Source organism: Aspergillus foveolatus, assembly GCF_047715535.1.
Source record: "Aspergillus foveolatus strain CBS 279.81 unplaced genomic scaffold BDW70scaffold_127, whole genome shotgun sequence".
Lineage (NCBI taxonomy): Eukaryota > Fungi > Ascomycota > Eurotiomycetes > Eurotiales > Aspergillaceae > Aspergillus > Aspergillus foveolatus.
The window spans coordinates 1-19,069 of record NW_027396191.1 but is presented as its reverse complement, the minus strand read 5'-3'; the positions used below and the strand labels follow the sequence as shown (position 1 = coordinate 19,069).

The 19,069-nt window shown below is 52.6% G+C and overlaps 7 protein-coding genes across 7 annotated transcripts; 4 read left to right on the top strand and 3 right to left on the bottom strand.

The window, feature by feature from the left end:
- Positions 1–192: 192 nt before the first annotated feature.
- On the bottom strand, positions 193–1,289 carry BDW70DRAFT_166368 (Isochorismatase-like protein; the record flags this gene model as incomplete). Its single annotated transcript, XM_073741970.1, has 3 exons — positions 193–823; positions 884–1,208; positions 1,264–1,289. 3 exons carry the CDS (start codon positions 1,287–1,289, stop codon positions 611–613), a joined length of 564 nt encoding a protein of 187 aa, XP_073591050.1. The 3' UTR covers positions 193–610.
- A 222-nt stretch (positions 1,290–1,511) lies between these two features.
- BDW70DRAFT_164682 (putative MFS multidrug transporter) lies at positions 1,512–3,040 on the top strand (the record flags this gene model as incomplete). Its single annotated transcript, XM_073741527.1, has 2 exons — positions 1,512–1,602; positions 1,653–3,040. The coding sequence occupies 2 exons, from the start codon at positions 1,512–1,514 to the stop codon at positions 3,038–3,040; spliced, it is 1,479 nt and encodes a 492-aa protein (XP_073591049.1).
- A 225-nt stretch (positions 3,041–3,265) lies between these two features.
- On the bottom strand, positions 3,266–3,960 carry BDW70DRAFT_154347 (uncharacterized protein; the record flags this gene model as incomplete). Its single annotated transcript, XM_073739830.1, has 3 exons — positions 3,266–3,473; positions 3,504–3,850; positions 3,928–3,960. 3 exons carry the CDS (start codon positions 3,958–3,960, stop codon positions 3,266–3,268), a joined length of 588 nt encoding a protein of 195 aa, XP_073591048.1.
- A 494-nt stretch (positions 3,961–4,454) lies between these two features.
- BDW70DRAFT_166365 (Zn(II)2Cys6 transcription factor domain-containing protein) lies at positions 4,455–5,945 on the top strand (the record flags this gene model as incomplete). Its single annotated transcript, XM_073741969.1, has 2 exons — positions 4,455–5,096; positions 5,319–5,945. The coding sequence occupies 2 exons, from the start codon at positions 4,455–4,457 to the stop codon at positions 5,943–5,945; spliced, it is 1,269 nt and encodes a 422-aa protein (XP_073591047.1).
- Positions 5,946–6,054: 109 nt separating this feature from the next.
- On the bottom strand, positions 6,055–8,700 carry BDW70DRAFT_18677 (putative C6 transcription factor (Leu3)). Its single transcript, XM_073743460.1, has 6 exons — positions 8,400–8,700; positions 7,895–8,343; positions 7,406–7,843; positions 7,090–7,358; positions 6,510–7,043; positions 6,055–6,459 (listed from the first exon to the last, which is right to left on the bottom strand). Exons 1-6 carry the CDS (start codon positions 8,595–8,597, stop codon positions 6,164–6,166), a joined length of 2,184 nt encoding a protein of 727 aa, XP_073591046.1. The 5' UTR covers positions 8,598–8,700; the 3' UTR covers positions 6,055–6,163.
- On the top strand, positions 8,589–9,516 carry BDW70DRAFT_18690 (uncharacterized protein). The gene has a single exon (XM_073743461.1). It carries the CDS (start codon positions 8,805–8,807, stop codon positions 9,279–9,281), a length of 477 nt encoding a protein of 158 aa, XP_073591045.1. The 5' UTR covers positions 8,589–8,804; the 3' UTR covers positions 9,282–9,516.
- BDW70DRAFT_145185 (uncharacterized protein) lies at positions 9,177–12,060 on the top strand. Its single transcript, XM_073738388.1, has 3 exons — positions 9,177–10,229; positions 10,286–11,377; positions 11,430–12,060. The coding sequence occupies exons 1-3, from the start codon at positions 9,752–9,754 to the stop codon at positions 11,627–11,629; spliced, it is 1,770 nt and encodes a 589-aa protein (XP_073591044.1). The 5' UTR covers positions 9,177–9,751; the 3' UTR covers positions 11,630–12,060.
- The last annotated feature ends 7,009 nt before the right edge of the window (positions 12,061–19,069 follow it).

Here is a 19,069-nt window from a genome sequence, read left to right as displayed (position 1 = left end):
ATCAAGAGCGAGGGTTCTGGGCGGTGAGCCGTGAATGTGGGAGTTTGGGTTGGTTCTTGGGGAGCTGACATAGGGAAGGTCTGGTTGGAGTGGGAATATGAGGTGGTTAAGTTAGTGTGAGGTCTGATGAGTAAGACCTTGGATCGTGGGTAACTTATGCGGAGGATAAGATCGATGGAGTTGAGACCCACACAGTTGACCGAATTGGGTTAGTCTGTGTTTATACTCCAAAACCCTTATACATATCTACAGACGAGGCTCTACTGTCGGCAACGAAGGAGAACGGACTTATTTGAGGCTAGCATAAGATCTGGATGAAAGATAAAGTAGTAAGTGGGGTTCAAGTGATGCGAGGGGCTAGCTGGATAATCCGTTCGTTTGTCGAGGGCACCAAAACTGCTTCGATCTTACTATCTTCCTATCTGGATGGAGTTGGGATACACTGTACTCGGGCTTCTACCTGTCCTGAATCACTGTAAGAACAGACAAAGGGCCATCTATCTCTATTCTCAGGGCCAGCTTCATACTCCTCCGATCAAAATGCAATCAGAGAGTATAACTTGCAGAGTCTACCGATGACACCTCCAGTCTTCCAAGCAGAGAATCCGACCTATGACCGTCTTAGCGCCTCGATCGCCTCCTCTAAAGAGATAACACTTAATGCCACCTTGGGCAACAAAATATCCATCATCACGTGCGCAACCTCGCCCGTCTGCTCCACCGGCAATTCCAACACATTATCCCGGATCACATAGACGTTGTAGTCGAGATCAAACAACGTATAAACTGTGGCCAGCACGACACCCGAAAGACTGAGTCCAGACTGTATTGATGCTGGTTAGCACGGAGTAAATCATGGCAGAATCATGTGTCATATACGCACCACCACGACAGACTTGATTCCTTTAGCCCGTAGTATCTGCTCAACAAGCGAGCTCCCAGAGGTTGCGGACCATCGCGTCTTCTGCAGCACGATGTCGGATTTATCTATCTGGAACCGTTTATAGATTTGGGCTCTGTGCGAGCCGGCCGTTAACTTGTCGCATGGAGCGATCAATTTGGCAAAGGGGGAGTCTGGTTGCACCTCTGGCTCGTTGGGATTGAAAGAGAGGCTGGTAAAAATGGTTAGAGGGCGGTCATGCAACTTGTGAATTGCGTCGTTCCATTGCTTGCAATTAGATATGAAGGTTTGGCCCTGGGTGTGTCTTCTATGCGGTTTTGAGCGCCATCATCAGATTGAGTATTGCGTAGGGTGCGTCGAACGTAAGTGGGGTGTAAGAGAATGTCATTCTGATAGTTTGGAGGTGAAAGAGATACAGGAGGAGCAGAAGAGCATTGTGTTTGCTTGAGGAAGGACTTCTTTATGGTCTCGGTATATTGACGGAGCTGAGCAGGAAGGGATGCTTCAACTCCGAGAGAGCTTCGGAATTGAGATTGCTACTGTCATATTATTTATACCTGATGGACCCTCAACTCCTGCACTTTCCGCCAAACAATTTCAACTCAACAACATGAATTTGCAGACTCCTGAATCACCATACAGCATTTTTGACAAGCGGCAGAAGTGGCTGATTATTGTCATTGTCTCGACGGCCGCCACTTGTACGGAGTCCCCGTATAGTCTTTTATAAAGCCGTTTACTAACTTGACAGTCTCCGGCTTCGCATCCAATATCTACTTCCCAGCTCTACCAACAATCGCCAATGACCTCAATGTCTCCCTCGAGCTAGTCAATCTCACCGTGACCACATATCTGGTTTTCCAAGGCCTCGCGCCTAGTCTCTGGGGCCCCGTTTCGGACGTCAAGGGCCGTCGGACCGCATACACCGGCACCTTTATAGTCTTCGTTGGCGCATGCATCGGGCTCGCCGAGACCAGGAATTACGCTACGCTGATCGTGCTGCGATGTCTCCAGAGTACTGGTAGCGCCAGTACAATCGCCATTGGCTCCGGCGTGATAGGCGACATCACGACCCGCGCTGAACGCGGCGGGTACATGGGCATCTTCCAGGCCGGCTTGTTAGTACCCGTCGCCGTGGGGCCTATCATTGGCGGCGCAATCGCCGGGTCATTGGGGTGGAAGGCTATATTTTGGTTTCTGACCATCTATGGCGGCGTGTTTCTGTGTCTGCTGGTTCTGCTTCTGCCGGAGACGTTGCGATCCAAGGTCGCGAATGGTAGCCGCACATCTGGGGGTCCAGTCACCAAATACCCGCTTCTCATCTATCAAAGGACGACCAAGGTCCAATGGCAACAGACGGCAGACTGCCAGCCAGCGGGAACGAAAAAGATCGACCTCCTCGGCCCCCTCCGGATGCTTCTTAGCAACTCCGCCGCCCCCATCATCATCTTCCTCGCTGTTTACTACGCTGTCTGGCAGATGAGTATCACGGCCATGTCCTCCCTCTTCAAGAGCCGGTATGGCCTCTCAGAGATCCAGATTGGGCTTACATTCATCGCGAATGGAGTCGGCTCAATGGTAGGCACTCTGATCACAGGGAAGATCCTGGATGCAGACTATCGCCGCGTCAAGGCGAAGTATGACGCCTCTTTTGAATCTGATCCCGAACAGAGAACCTCTCAGGCGCCGTCGCAGTTGGAAAGAGAAGAGAACTTTCCCCTCGAAAAGGCTCGGCTCCGCCTGATCCCAATCTTCTCGCTTGCGCAGTGCCTCTCCATCCTCCTCTTCGGCTGGACCATCCAGTATGCCAACAAAGTGCACATAGCCGTCCCCATCGTCTCGACATTCATCACGGGGTGGACGGCTGTCTCAACGCAAAGCTTGATCATGACCTACCTCGTCGACCTATTCCCCGACCGCAGTGCAGCAGCCAGTGCTAGTCTGAATCTAGCTCGATGCCTGTTTGCGGCCGGGGGGACCAGTTTTGTGATGCTGATGATCGATGGCGCAGGTGTCGGTGTTGCGTTTACGATCTGTGTTGCTGTGCAGGCCGCTGCCTTGCTTGGGCCGTGGATCCAGTGGACGTTTGCAGGCGAGTGGAGGAGGAAAGAAAGGGAGCGAGCCCGGGCTGGAGGCTGATGTGAAGCGGTGACCAAGCTGTGACCAAGCGATGACTCTCGCTTCGGAAAATGCCATGTATACGCTGAAAAGGATGGAGAAGTCGTCCAAATGCTTTGAGATATGCAATCTCTTTTGCGGCACCGGAAGTGAGAACCGCTAAAGAATCTCGGTCTTCCCAGAGTCAACTGAAAAGGTCTTCCGCGTTTGGATATTTCAATCTAAGGATACTTACATGGTCCGCACTCAACCGATAAGTAGAGCCTTTTCATACCATAATCCAAGCGAAATATCGGGGCCAAGACAGAAGTGGTGGGTCGAGCTGGGGCTTGGGACAATAACCCGGCTGTCATGGGCTAGCAAGTCATCGTAGTAATAGAGACTTCCACTTGCTGGGAACCGTAAACCAAATAGACGAGACTCCAGTTGCACGATCTTCGTGACCAGCGATATCCTCTCCTGTCAGACAAAGTAAACTAGGTACCACCTAGTTTTGCCCTTGGACAAGTTCCATGAAGATGTATTCTGTACCTGCAGAGTATTTGCAACGGCAGAGTAACCGAAAATCTTAGGGACTGGAATGCCATGAGAACGGAGAAAATCTATCATTGCGACTTCACTTGCGACCACTAAAGATTTTGGTTCGGTGATAGGGTAAGGAATTCGCGCAACAAATTCAAAGTCGTTTCGCATGGTGATATCAAAACTTGGGTTGGACTCTCCTTCGGCAAGCTTCTCGAAGTCGGCGACATCGTCTTCGTTCTGCTGAACTGCTAGAACAGCAAGGCGCTTCAATTTGGAGATGTTGAAAGCACGTCTCTTCTCGCGATTCTCAATGCGTCATTATAGCTAAACCTAGACATCAGTCAAGCAGTTCAGCAGGAAGAAGGTCCTAGCCCGCAACATACATCATCGTCCGTTCGTGCACTCGAACATGTCATCAAGGTTCATGTATCTTCACTGTCGAAAGAGCACGCGCGGGTGCTAAGCTTGTCTTGTGGAGGATGTAGTGTAACTGAAAAAGACTAGATAATATTGTGCCATGTAAACGTTAGCCATGGCTAGACGAAGCGAAAAGGCAGTGGGAGATTGGACAGGCAGGGCTTTCTATAAGCACCTGTAGGCCTTGATCACATGACGGTCGTCTCTCGTTTGACTTAGGAGCTACATGGGTTTTCTTTCCTAACAGATCATTACTGTCGATTGGTCCTGCTAACAACGGTATTTGCGCCACCTCTTGAGGGTACATCTCCTATGAGCTCGAACGAACGGCTCGGTAGGGCTGTATCCGCGCAGCTCAGTTGGGCATTACGTTACATTTGCTTAGTAATGAGAAATTTATGCTCTTCAACTCCGCGCTCAACTCCGGCGTCTCGGATCCCTTCCAGTGGCCATAGCCACATCCACTCCACTTGGTTGTATAATATAGATTGGCATGCAGACACCAAGATACTCGACATCCCGCCAGAAAGCCTGCCACCAGTGCTCCAGTGCAAAGACGCGCTGCGAGCGCAGATCTGGACATGGTTCATGCACCAGATGTACAGGTCGTGGTCTGCCTTGCTCATGGTTACCGAAACGGTCCCATGATAGCAGACATCTGCATAGAAATGACACAACAAACATCACCATTGAGACGGCACAGCCCTCCAGCCCATTCTCGGTCTCAGAGTCATCAACTAGGAGTCCAGGAAGAGTGTTGGTGAACCCAGACACGAACACAAACACTGACCCGAGGGCTCTTCGCTTGGATACTCAACTAGGGCAAGACACAACTCCATCAAGTCTCACGCTCCCAGTTCCAGTGTTAGCAGCAGAATATGACTACTCGACGCATAATCACGCAGTATTGTTAGCAGACAGATTTACATTCCATGAAAGCGAGGTACTGGGTGACAATGATGACAACACCCTCAACTTCTCCAACCTGAACCTCTTATGCCCCATCAACGCAAACGATATCAAAAACCGTTGGATTCAAGCCTACATTCCTGTCCCGGGACAAATGGTAAAGACGTACCCGGCGGGTGTCAGCACCTTCATCTACCGGACCCTGAAAGCGTATACGGCCACTGCCGTAAAAGGGCGCGGGGCGCTTCTGCCTTTCATCCATCCGATGCAGATGAAAGTGTCCCAGGAAGCAGGGGACACTTCGCCGCTGACTACCTGTTTGAGGTTGGTGCGGGTATGTTCGACTACTTCAACCTCAGCCTCGGGAGACCATGGCCGCGGTAGCAGAGACGCCATTGCGGGTATAATCCAGCGTGAAATGCACCGTCTGTACAATGAGAGTACTCAGAATATCAAAAGCAACAGAGATAGGGGCTGTGATAGTCTATCTCTCAGCCTCCTCGCCACCTTTCAATCCTATCTCCTCTACACAATGACCCTCTTCTTCCACCTTGATCTCCACCAGCACTCCACAATAAACAACGAAAACAACAACGCCCAGTCCCTCCGAGTCTCCATAACAAACCTGCAAGATCTCGCATGCGCCTGTGCACGGCAAGGCCTCCTCTGCACCGCCGAGTCAGCCGCAATCCGCACCCGGCCCCGCTGGGAAGAATGGATCGTGGCTGAGACCACCCGCCGCACGCTGTATGTCATGTACTTGTTCGACAGCATCCTCTCGACGCAGGAAGGGCTGCCTACGTTCTTAGGAGTGGAGCTGCGTGGGCTCCCTGCGCCAGCACCGGGGTTTCTCTGGAGGGCTCGGCGTCGAAGAGAGTGGGAGGCAGAGTATAATTTGTTTTTGGTGGAGTGGGGGGATGGGGCCTTGCGGATTGAGGAGCTTTGGCCGGAGACTAGAGAGTTGGATGAGAAGGGGAGAGAATGGAGGAAGGAGAGAGTGGAAAGGTGGGTGGAAGGGCTGGACGAGTATGGGACTATGCTGTACGCGATTATGCAGTGTACGCATGGCGGGTAGTGAGTGAAGTAAATACCAGCACAAACATTGTATATACGTAATATCAGTCGTCAGTCGTATAATAACTAGCCCTAGAAAGCATCAAGCAAGGTTCAAGCGCCGACGCCTCACACCTATCCGACACAGATGCCGCGATATATCCCATTGGTATAGTGGTATAATAACAACCCACAGTACAAGCGCCAGGTAAACAAAGATAGCAAAAACATAAACAGATACTATGCAATTCCTTGGGCCTCCATGCCGGAGACAGAGTATGGATACGGCAAGTCCACCAGGCCATCAAGAAGCCAGTTGAGGGGATCAAAGACCTCGTAGTTGGGCTCCATGAACCCACTCGGTAGGCTGCCAAGGTTGTTTCCGGACTGCACGCCCAAATTGGACTGGGGAAGAAGAGCCGGGGCGAGACTAGGATCACCAGTAGCGAGCCCGGGTGATGTACGCGGCGGTCCTACTGACGACGAAGCAGAAGAGTCTGCGTTCGAGTCGGGGTTTGTGGGGTTTTTGAGGTATGCTAGAATAAGTCAACAACTGATTCAGGCTGAAACGCACTGAGGGAATCACCTTCTATGTTGCGGCCCTTGGTCCGCGTATCCTCTCTCCAGCGCCATACAGAGTCAAAGAGTAGAGACATACTCATGCGGCATCGTACCTTGAGCATTAGCGAGTCGTCCATTTCAACACTGTCGGGAGGTGGCTTCGGAGACGGCGTGCTTCCAAGCTTCCACATTTGAGCTAGTACTTCGGCAAGCCGTTCAGGAAGATCGTTGGAGATCACTGACACGCTACGAATAGCCCAGATGGTACGATTGAAGAGACCTTTGGCGTAGTCCATGTCGATATGGGACGCGAAAAAACTCTTGCAGAGCTTTAATAGTGTACATCCCCCGGCAACCATCATTTGGTAAATGTAATACGGCGTGTTAGAGAGCATCGGCCCAACCTGAGCCTGCAGCTTCATCGCAGCTTCGAGGAACGTGGTGGCCGCGAAGAAGAGGGAGAGAAGTCGTTCGCGGTAGTCTTTGGCAGTGAAATCGTCAAAGAAAGCGGATAAATGAAGGTGGAGATTTGCTGCGCGCAAATAGAGATCGGTAATGTCTAGACTAGTCAACCCGGGCATTCACGGTTTGTCGACAGAACTTACAGTCGTTATGCGGCTTGAGCTGAGTCTCCAGCTCATCTAAGTCCCGCGAAAGGAGAGATGTCAATGTGGACCGCTCTTGGCTACCGCAGAGCCCTACAGGATCCCGGCGGTTGGTGTACAGAGCTTTGGTAACCTTGTCGCAAAATTTCTCAATATCAAGCCTGTGCCTGATGCTTTCGGGAAGCTTGAAATTCGGGTCCATCGACTCTTGGGATGATAACGTCCAATCATACAATGTACAGGGTGGCTGTCCATATCCCGTTGCAACTCTATCAAAGATTAGCCAACCCCTGCAGAAACATACTTGAAGGCATACCGTTGTGCAACGATATTGCAAGTCGCCCATGTTCGCACTTTGTCTCTGAGCTCTTCCTCAACAAGCTCCACCCTGTATTTGCTGAAATCCTGCGTATGTGAGGGGCGGTGCAGTCCAAGTTGCATGGCGATCTGTATCATTAAGCCACATAACATAAAAGTGGGATCCGTAGAGGTGCTGCTCGTAGGAAAAGGCCAGCTGCAGAGCAGGCATAGCGCCTTGACGACATGATAGCTTTGGGGGACATCGGCCAATGTACTCCATACTAACCGTGTTACAGGACCGGCCAGTGAATTCAGTAGATTTGGGTCGGGTTGATACCGACGAGCGCCAACGCTGATGATGGTCCAGAAAAGTAAGGGAGAGACAGTGTAATACTCCTCCGGTGATTGCTCTCGGTCAAGGAATGGGAGGAAAGGATGGTAATACGTGAAGAAACTAGCATGAGTCAGCACATTGTCTGGCGCACTGACCCTTTCCACAACTTACAGATCAAACAGCTCTGTCACTCTCTCAGGCACCACCGCCACATCCTCGATTCGCTTGAAATGCTGGTTCCCATTTCTCATATAGCTCGAGCCGTCATACCCGGAGCGCAAGTCCAGTAATGAAGCAACGGCTTCATGCGATCCCATGAATTGATCTGCTGCGGACATGGCCGACGGTGTTTGGTAGGCTCTGGCTGGGCTGACTTGGTTGGACGGGTTTTCTTGTTTCGGGGTCTGTTGCGCCGAAGGAAGATGCGATTGTTGTTGTCCAACAGACCCGGACTGCACGCTTGCAATCTGCTTCCTGAGCTCGATGATCTCTCGTTCCATCTCTGCATTTCGGCTTCGCTTCCCGACGCGCTTGAAATTGGATTCGATTTTGCACTCTAGCTTCAGTCGGCGACAGCGGGAACAGTCCGTCCATGGATCCTGAACAACATCACATCGAAGCTAAAAAGGGAAGCGAATCAGCTGTCTGATGCCCCGAGAGGAACTATCAATCTCACCTTCTGTTGCCGACACTCGTTACAGGCCCGCTTGACCGGTTGTCTTCTTTTCTCGTCGCGATTCTCGACCTCCTCAACATCGTCAATACTTCCGGGCGAGCTGTCGAGCCCTGCCATGCCAGCATTTCGCTTTCTGGCCTGACCCGCGCCATCAGACGCGACGGCCGGTGAGATAGACGTATGACCAATACCTCCCATCACGGGGCTGGTGACAACAGAAGCATTATTCCGCGGGCTTGGCTTAGGTGTGATTCCCTGCAGACCCCCGTCTCCGATTCCGCTGGACGGTCCTCCAAATGACGCCAGACTGGATTAAGCGCACGAATATAGCCGATAGAGAACGAATTGTTCAAACGATGGTGTAATGATCAATACGGGATTGCTCGAAACCGATAAGTGAAAAGCATGCGATTGCGCGAGGCGAAAAAAAAGCCCCGAGAAATCAAGTCACCGTCTCGAGCTCCACGGACCCACTGTGAATCAGCAGCTGAAATACCAACGCAAAGCTGCTGCGGGATTCGACTTCAACTTTCGCAAGCTGCCTCTTCGCTTTTCTTGTCTTGTAGATACGGTCTCGGTGGGATGAGCCGGAGTCTTGGGTTCTGCTGGATCAGGATGAGTAACACAGTTCCGAGTCCCAGGGCGGGGCCGCTACATCACGTGACGCCAGTCACGGGACTTGGGATTTTCTCGCCGCTTTATACTTCCTTGAGGTCCACTTCTCTCTTGAATAGATCCATGCCAGGTACCAGGGTTCTCTTTCGCTATCTCGTCATCCTGGGCTCTGGTCCATATCAAGAAGACAATACTTCATCGTGGCCGACGAAATTTCATATTGTAACCTTGCTATCTGATAATCTTCCTGCAGATCGCATTGCATAATCTACCTACTATTTTAGTCCTTGTACCCACAATGGCAGGCTTCCATGCCTTCGAGAACAACGCCATCACCTAAAGACCAAAGGTTCCAGTAACTGTACGTTGGCAATGCAGCCTTGATTGAGGATCACGATCCCTACCGCTGTGACATATACATTATGGCAAATTAGGGGAAACGATGCGCGCGGACCTTCTGGGAACGTATAAAGTTCGGGGGCTGTGTCCCCTTCGCCCCATGGTCGCCCGCGAGGCTTAGCATCTCGGGCAAGCCATTATCTCCAGTTATCACACGAATGAAGCGGGAAACGGTGCCCTGGAGGTCAGCTGTTCCCGCCTTCTCCATCAGCGAGGCTCTGCAACCCTGCCTGCCGCGTTGTCAGGTTGACGAGGCCACTCTGGTCTTCGGGTATAAGGCAGCGGGGGACACTCCGTTTGCTGCTTGAAGTCTTTATACTCCAAACAATCTTCTTATCATGGGCTTATTAGACAAGACCACTAAGACTGAGCGAACACAGTCGAGTAACAGTCTCCCAGACTATACTCAAACCCAGGAACAGCAGCCGGGACTTCCCCCATTGAACTTGACTCAAAATGCTGGACCTGCGCTCTATACGACCGTCACTCACTATGAGTGCATCGCTCACCTCAAATTCCTCGCAGCGCTGTCCGACCTGCGTGATACAGTAACAAGTATTCCAAACCTCTTTGATATACCTGATCCCGATCCGCAGGAGTTTGGTACTCATATCAACGAAGCCTGGGCACTCGTCAAGGAAAAGCGATGGGCTGTCTATACGGCCAAGGCTGTTGCGCGTTATACGTCTTGGTGGAATGCATGTGTCCCAGCCTCTCGCCCACGGCCTACTGTTCAGCAACTTTCCTCTCCCACATTCGGCATAATCACGGTTTGTGAAAGTCCCTTAACTTGGGCCCGGGATCAACTGCCCCCGTTAGGTCAGTCCCTGATCTCCAAAGTTTAGTCACCTGCCTAGTTGCTTACTGTCGCCTAGACGTCCTGATGGTTTGGCATGCACATATGCTCAATCCTAGATCTTTCCTGGAAGACTGCATTCGACACGGGAAGATCAGTTTCTGGTCCGCCGGATTTCCATGGGAAGCCATCAACGCCTCCATCGACGACCGAACCTTGGTATACGACGCTGGGGGTGATGCGGCCGGCAGCTTTACCAGCAAAACCAGCCTCGAATGGGATAACCTCAAAGACATGCCTTCGAAGATGCTAGACTGTCCTAGTTGCAGCCATCCAAATTTTGCACCCTGGACTAAAGGGAGGCTAACTCTTCCGTTTGAGAGAACATTTGATACCTGGACTGGATTCACGGACAAGAATTTTAACATATACTGCGGACACTGCAAGCTCAAAATCACCCACGATACGCTGCGGGTGCGAAAATTCAGAAACGATGTCACGGATCTTTTCGAGGGAGATCTTCCCATGCCAGGCACTTTACTCAACGTGTGGGGTGTCCCCGAGCCTCAGAGCGTGACCGGACGAAAAATGCAGCAAGCAAATTTTCCCAATCGGCTTCTGCAAACGATCAAACGAGATATCCGCGAGTACTTGCGATCAACTCTATGGATGTGCCCTAGCGTAACCATGCTGCGCGACTACCTGGGGACATTATTACAAGACAGGGAAGTCATGCGTGAAGCCAACGCGGGCAGCCTCGGAACCACCCTCTACAAAGACGAGAAGATCGCTTTCCGCCGCATGATGTCCCGATACTGGAGCAACAGTTCCCAGTTTGCCCTTGACCTCGTCGGCGCCGTCGTTCGTCAAGGGACGTTTATTCAGAAAATGGACAACATCGACTGGCTGCACTCTCCAGCTCTGACCGAAACCATGCAGCGCCTGATTCGCAAATACGCCGTCTTCTTTCAGATCATGGCCGCCAACCCAGGCCGCATGGCTGTACCGACCCTTGACGTAGACCTGGCCTGGCACACCCACCAGCTCACACCCGGCCGCTACTTCGAATACTCCGTTCACCGCACCAAACAAGACGGCTACCGCGCCATCTTCATCGATCATGACGACAAGGTCAGCGAAATCAAACTCTCCGAGGGCTTCGAGTGGACTAGCAAAATGTACCGTAAGCTCACGGACGGTGGCATCTATAGCGAATGTACCTGCTGGTATTGCGAAGCTACCCGCGGTGCAGATCTCCACAGCCGCGGCCGTATCCTTCTTCCAACCTCCTCAGGCGCAAAGGCCCGCTCTGCGGCCGCCAATCTCCACGATAACCCTAATATTTCCTCAGACCCAGACAAAAATCCACACATTTCCGCACACAGCGCCGTCAAGACGAAGAATGCCATGGCAGATGTAGCAGGAATAGATCCCAACCGTGTGAAATTCCTCAAGCTTCGCTCCGAGTACGAGCGGACTTGCCGGCGCGCAGAAAAGCGGAACTCCCGCTACGGAAAGTCCAACACCACACCCGCTCCTAACCATGATCATAATGATAAGAAAGGGAAGCGCCGCTCAAAAGACGGCGCAGATGCATATGCCGCATACCCGCTCGTGTGGGGGTACCCGATGTACGTGCCATATTATGCGCCCTACAGTGGGGATCCCGGTGTGCATTGTGATGCGTACGCTGCGGATCCGAGCTGCATGAGTCTTCAATCTGGGCATCCCGGAAACTGTGCTTCGGGGACGTGTGGGGGTGCGGTTGCGGCTGGGGCTTGTGGTGGGAAGGGGGGGGGTTGTAGCGGAGGTTGTGCAGGAGGTGGCGACGGTGGGGGAGCTGGTGGTTGCAGTGGCGGAGGTGGAGGAGGGTGTGGCGGAGGTGGAGGAGGAGGTTGTGGAGGCGGAGGAGGTGGTGGTGGTGGTGGTGGTGGCGGCGGATGCGGTGGTGGAGGGGGATGCTGAGGCTGAAGCCGAAGCACCCGTACCATTAACATGAAGACTGGAAGCGGTTATTGTTCGGTGCCGAACCAATGTCCTGGCGGGAGCCAAAGGGTTATTCACGCCTAAATCAGGCTCCTAATACTAGTATGTTTCGACAAGCTTCCTGACCCTACGCTGGCCTACCTACGCTGGCTGACCTGCGCTTCGCTCCGGGAGCGCTTCGATGGCCGAGACGCTCCGGGTGACTCAGCTTGCCCTGCGGGGCACCCTCCCGGGGGGGCCTCCCGGCAGGCCCTGCGGGACTTTGGTAGCCTTCGGCGGACCGTAGAAACGATATCCCGCTCCGTAAATAAAATTTTCAACCAATGATAGAGCTGCTACGGAGGTCTGACGGACCGTCAATTGATTTTGGACCAACACATTGATTGTACTCTGAACGTCAATGGGAATCGATAACCTGCCAGACAAAGAATCGACGGACCGTCAAAGGACCTAAGATAATACATTATTGTCCGGATATCCAGAATACAAACACAAAGCGCTGTAAACTACAACAATGGGCTGCAAGGGGTCTATATAAAGCATTTGACGGCCCGTAAGTTGTAGATAGCCAGTTTTCATCATACATCCATCCAACCACAATGTCCTCCACCACATCCTCTTCTTCATCCACGGCCGAAATCCCGCCTGCAGCGCTGGTCGCCGAGTGGCACCGGGCCGCCAAATATCCTAAACCATCCGCTGCCCAGGCAGCCCTGCTCGCCATGCCGGCTGTCCGCGAGCCTCAGATTCGGCAAAAGCACATTAGGGACGGCAAAACCTTCAGTTACGTCCGTAACAGCAATTCTGAGGCCCTTCTGGGGCAGATGGTTGGTTCTCATTCGCCCAAGCCATGCACCCACTGCCACATTAAGGAAAGCGGACCGTTTGAAGGTTGTATAGTGGTAGCTGGGCGATTCCAGGGGGCTTGTGCTAACTGCCACTTTGGCAGTGAGGGCAAGCGGTGTGACTTTCACAGTAAATAGTCTATCATCCGGACCGAAAGAATAACTGCTGACAGGTAATATTAGTCAAAAATCTTGCAACTACTACCCCCAAGCACGCCCGCAAGCGTGCTGCCGCCCTTGCTGCGCTTGTTGCTGGAGAGGAAGAAGAGGAAGATGAGGAGGCGGAGGAGGAGGAGGATGAAGAGGAGGAAGAGAATGCCCGCCGCCGCAAAGGCAAAGCCCCGGCCACCTCTGCCCGCAAGGGGGTTCATTTTGCCAGTCATGACACCCGTGAACATGCAGATAGGGTCCCGCGCCGCGCCCAGCGCTTACACACCATGCTGGCCGTGGCGGCCCGACAGGCATCTGCCGCCGCTGCTGCCCAGGAAGCTCTCGCCCAGACGCTGCTCCTGGTAGCCGCCGAGTACGCCGATGATGCTGGTTTCCAGGGGTTTGGTGGAGAGGAAGAGGAGGAAGGAGAGGGAGGAGGAGATGAAGATGAGTCTGAGCTCTCCTCACTGGATGAGGAGATTCTGACTCTTGGCAGGTCATAATCACCCGTAAATAGTTTTCACCGGGACCGGATACTATGAAAGCAAAGTAAATTCAGACCGCAAAAGAATCAGACATGTATATGCATACCTGTAAACACTATATATTCTGGTCATAATTAGGCTGCCTCGTCCGTAACCATACCATCATCCCAATCTGGCACGTCATCCAAGCTTGCAATATCCTGCAAGACCTCGGGGTAAACAACATTATTAGTGGTCCGAACACCTGGCGGCAGCAAGACGCTAAGTCGCCGCACATCTGTAACCCGCGACATTGCCACATATAACTGACCATGGGAGAAAGCAGGGACCCGCAAATCCACACCTACCTGCTGCAAAGACTGACCCTGAGACTTATTTGTGGTGATTGCAAAGCATGGACGGACCGGAAACTGTGTTCGTGACAGCACATAATGCAGATCGCCAGGCTTTGAATACAGGGTAATCCGGGGGATGAGATGCACTGAGCCTCTGAAGTCACCCGTCAAGATGCGCGCGCGGATTGTATAGCGGCATAACTCCACAATCTGCATCCGCGTACCATTGCAAAGACCCTCTGTAGCCCGTAAATTCCGCAGCAACATGATTGGCATACCAACCTTCAATCGTAATCTTGCTGGGGGAAGACCTGGCAGATCCACAGATTGCAGGAACTCACGGGTGATTTCCTCCACCCCTTCAGCAACGTTGTCCGTTAAGGCCTCGTCAGCGGAATACCGCATAGACTCCTGACTGCGCATGGAGTCCGTAATACGGTCATTGAACTCAACCAAGGCAGAGTTTCGCATTGAGAGTATTGCACGGCCCGCAAAAAAGTCCGGGTCAGACGCCTGAAAGTCGGCAGTGTGGCAATGGGTCATATCTGCTGCCGGAAAGACCCGCTCGCAGAGTTCCTCAACGGACATGGACGCGCTATCCATTACATAGTCCGGCAGCTCCAAGGTACCATGCATTGTATTATCAACAGACATGCGAGCGAGTAACTGGGAGAATAGGCGATTAATGCCAACTGACGGGAGACGCATATTCTGGGTGAGCCGTAAAATAGCCCGTAACCTTGGCCAGATATAGGATCTGCGCAGGGTGGCGGATATAATGCCGGCGCGAGGTGCCTTAGGCACAACAGGAAGACACTGCTGCCAATCACCACCTGTAAGGACAGATATGCCTCCAAATAGCTGTTTAACCTTAAGGATATCCTGCAGGAGACGATCAACAGCCTCAAAAGCATGTCGATGTTGCATAGGGGCCTCATCCCAGATTATAAGGTCCACACCCGCTAACACACGTGCTCGCGTGCTGCGGAGGGTTACAGCGCAGGTTGATTCCTCATGCAGAGCCAGCGGGATGCCAAAAGTAGAATGGGATGTTCGTCCGTAAGGGAGCAGCAGCGAAGCAATACCGGATGAGGCAACACAGAGGACTGTCTTGCCCTGGGCTCGCAGGTGGTAATATAGAGCTGTATAAAGGTAAGTTTTACCTGTTCCCCCGGCGCCCTGCAGATAGAAACATTCACCGGACCGGTCAGCCACAGCCGCTGACACTGTATCAAAATGACGGCGCTGATCAATATTAAGGGAGGGAATCAGAGCATCCACCCGCCGAGCCAGATCTACTGGAGGAATAAAAGGCACCAACACGTCCGTTTGCGGCTCCAGACGGCCCCATGCGGCCGTCCATAGAGGCAATCCATACCTATCCAGCGTCTCTCGTTCGCCATGCTCCGCCAACATACGCGCGATTATGAAGAGGCCGTAATCAATATGACGGTCCTCAATATCAGGCGGATTATCCATCCGTCGGATCTCATAGTGCTCCAAATCGCTGCAAATCCGGCACTTAAACTCCTCCCACAGGCATGGCGGGTCATTCAATGTACCGCTGGTCAGAGCCACCACGAACAATGTCCGTAACTGCGCGCCGATAGCGGATCCAACGGACTCTTCAAAGGCATGATGCCACTCGCGGTCATCCTTTAACAGCCCGCGAGCATTGCAAGCGGCCTTGAAAGTGGGATAGAGAATGCCATCATGCGTCCGCAGATCTTCGAATGATACAGGTCCCACGCAGACTGTCAGCAGGAGCCGGATATAAAAACGCTCACCTGCATTTGGGCTGCAGTGATACATACGGCCAATGGCAAATCGATTTCGGGTCCGCGGACGCCAAATCCGGTCCGCTTTATCCCAAGTAAAGAACTGAGGCATCTTCGCGTACAGGTAGCGATTCAATGCCAGCGCGGCATTTGCCGGATTAGCAGCATGGGCATTGTATTCAAAGAATCCCATTAACATTGACTTTCCGCCATCTATACAGTCCTCCAACTCTCTCATTCCAGCATTGCTGTTGTAGTAGACTAAATGACGGGCCGGCTCATGGACATGCAGCGCGGTTACAGGTGGCCACTCCTGGTGTAGTGGGAAGCGGAGCAGGCGCCATACAGCTTCGGATGCGCCGACATAACGGGCGTCTAGATAGAGATCAACCTCGTCCGCAACCTTCGATCTCATCGACGCGCGGTCCGGACCCTTGTAGATATATTTAGTGATATATTTAATCACGTCAACACCCCGGCAGACCTCCACATTGATGTGAGAACGGAAGCGCTTGAGCAGATACGGGTTGTAAGGCACAACCCACGTGTTGTCGATGCGGACCATATCATTGTTCTTGGCTTTGATCCGGTATGCGCCCCTTGGATCCGCCCGTCGACGATATAGGGGATAGCCCTCCTCGATAGGTTGGGTCTCATACTGCTCAGCCTTGGGGAACCGTTTCGTGCAATAGATCATGTTCGAATCAGAGCGTTTATCACAACAGGGGGCTCTCGAATTGTATACCGGTCCGCAAGGCGCGTGGATCATGTGCTTCTTTACCAACTTATATAATTCCAGATCCTCTCGCGGGTCTGGCAACTCAGCAGAGACCATCTCATCAATATGAGCTGCATCTAGAAAGCGCTCGCGCTCCTCTAGAAAGAGAACCAAGTGCATATGGGGCAAGCCACGTTTCTGGTACTCAATAGTAAAGAAACGGCCTGGCGCGACTCCAAATAATTTCTTTTTGCAGAGCTCATCAACCATTTCAGCCCGCAAAATATTGAAAACACGCGACACTATATCCGGCCGATCCTCCCACGTCTCGCCGGGCCGTAGTTCTCGGGTGACCTCATCCCACGCCGGATTAGCAGTGAATGTGATAAATAGAGATGGTGGACCATAGAACTGGCAGATTGCCATTGCATCCTGGAACAGCTGCTGCATATACCGGGGCGTGCCAACCACATTAGAGGGCAAGATAACCCGCTGGCCAGTGTTATTTGCAACCAAAACATCACCATCGGCAGCAGCAAGAGCATCCGTCAAACCGGAATACAGCTCCGCGCGGATGGTGGTCTGGTTATGCCGGATCCATTCTAATTTGGCCTGCTCAATTGTACCCCACGCATCAACCAAGTATTGCTGCCAGAGCCGGCCCCCGTAATGCCAGGGGCTGAACTCACGGCGGCGGATATGGACCCGGTAGGCATGATACATACGGGCCGATAGTCGTAACCCGTCAAGACGGCGGCAGCCCCAGTGCCATCCATCATCTCCATATGGAAAGAACAGCGGGTATTGCATTGGCAGATAGCCAGCATGGCTTGGATCAATGCGCTTTAACCCGCTGCCATTAACTGGGTGGCGCAACTGCAAGATGACTTCGCGAAACGTGCCATGGTCCAGATCATTTACAGTTGGATCAATCAGCAGTGCAGCCACCTGCTCTCCCTCCCGCGGCAGATTATAGCGGCGCTTATCTGTACCTTCTACGGCCACCAAATCAATTCCAGGTCCGAGCAACAACTCAGCAGGCGTGCCCCGGGCCTCGTTGGCAAATAGCTGCTCCGTAGCGGACATAAACTGCTGGGAAAAACGATTATGCAGCTCAAACCACTCTGTTAGCTCACCAACAATACCTGGTCTTAGGTCCGAAAAACGCGTGCAACGGACAGCAGTTGCCAATGCGCGGTTTCTATCCCGCGCCGCATCCGTCAAACGATCGTATATCCATAGTTGAGCAAAGGCAGGAGGCCTGTCTGCATCCGGCAGCAGGGGGCCAAGGAAGTGTACTAACTGGCCCTGTATCTGAAACGGGCCGTGCTGGCCCTTCAACCGAGGATCCTCACCCGCATTGAAACTTGTCATGCTGAATGCACAGTTGTACAGGCGGGCATTCTGGCGGAAATGCCTTCCATTATCATGATCACTGCCGTTGAACAGCCGTTGTAGGAACGTAGGCACCTCAACGGGTGGAACAAAATTGTTTCCCCCGCCGCAACACTTGCCAAATTTCGGGGCAGCAATGGACGTCCCTTTATCCCGTTCAGCCTTCCAATGTAGCCCATGACAATCAGGGCACTCTAGGTCCATCCGGCCTATATTCAGCGGCCTCATACGGTGAAGCTGAGACCGGTAGCCCCGGTAAACGGACGTGTTCCCAACAGAAATCGGCAGAGGGGGGGCTGCAGCGGGTGGCTCATCCTCATCATCCGAGACACCGGCTTGAAAATCCTCATCATAACCGGCATTATGTATATCTGTTAGGTCCGCCGGAGGTGGAGTGTTTGCAAGGATTGAAGCAGACTGCTGGTAATCATCATCACCCTAAGGCAACACAGGGGTTAGCGGACAGAAACACATGCATAGAGGATAACAAACCCGGCAGGTATGGCAGCGTGTCGCCTGAGATCTCCGTGTGGCAGAAAATTCATCTTCAGGCTTCGAGCGCAAGCAGCGCGAGCAGTATCTATAGCCCTCTACAGCGCGCCGTGATCTCTGCGGCCTGGAACGGACTGCAACCAATCCGGGCGAGGGGCTAGATGGCGGCGGCGGAGGCGGAGGACATGAATGGAGAACTGAGGGAGGCGGATCCAAGAAATTGTCCTCAAACACAGTAACCACCGGGCTGGCAGGAGTCTCATTGGCCCGTATATTGAGATTGGTCGCGCTCAACGGCTGTAAAGGAACACTAACACGCGGACCACGCCGAAGCTGGCTCTGGCGTCAACAGGTGAAGCAAGACTTCCATGGAGGAGAGCCACGTCCGGGAGGATCAAGCGGCCTGAAAAATTCGAAATCCGGCCAGTCACGCCGACAGATATTACATCGGTGGTGACCGGAAACAGGCGCCGAACGTTTTCTAGGCATATGCAATAGTAGGAGAGTGCAATATGAACTATACAGATATGTGGAACTGGGAAGAACACGGCAGCGAGGTGTTTATTGACAGAAGGCGGCCCGTAGCGGTCCGTAACGGACGCGAAGAAGAATAAGTGACGGGTGGGTGTAGAATACATCATGGGCGTATATTGCATTCTGCGAATTAAGTGGATAA

Bases quoted from the DNA above. Each gene is read 5' to 3' on its own strand.
- BDW70DRAFT_18677 (XM_073743460.1), bottom strand. From the start codon at position 8,597: ATGGGAGGTATTGGTCATACGTCTATCTCACCGGCCGTCGCGTCTGAT. The intron at 8,344-8,399 runs GTGAGATTGATA...TTCCCTTTTTAG, and splicing joins ACGAGTGTCGGCAACAGAAG to CTTCGATGTGATGTTGTTCA. The intron at 7,359-7,405 runs GTATGCCTTCAA...AATCTTTGATAG, and splicing joins TGCAATATCGTTGCACAACG to AGTTGCAACGGGATATGGAC.
- BDW70DRAFT_18690 (XM_073743461.1), top strand. From the start codon at position 8,805: ATGCGATTGCGCGAGGCGAAAAAAAAGCCCCGAGAAATCAAGTCACCG.
- BDW70DRAFT_145185 (XM_073738388.1), top strand. From the start codon at position 9,752: ATGGGCTTATTAGACAAGACCACTAAGACTGAGCGAACACAGTCGAGT. The intron at 10,230-10,285 runs TAGGTCAGTCCC...CTTACTGTCGCC, and splicing joins CCGGGATCAACTGCCCCCGT to TAGACGTCCTGATGGTTTGG. The intron at 11,378-11,429 runs CTAGCAAAATGT...TAGCGAATGTAC, and splicing joins CTCCGAGGGCTTCGAGTGGA to CTGCTGGTATTGCGAAGCTA.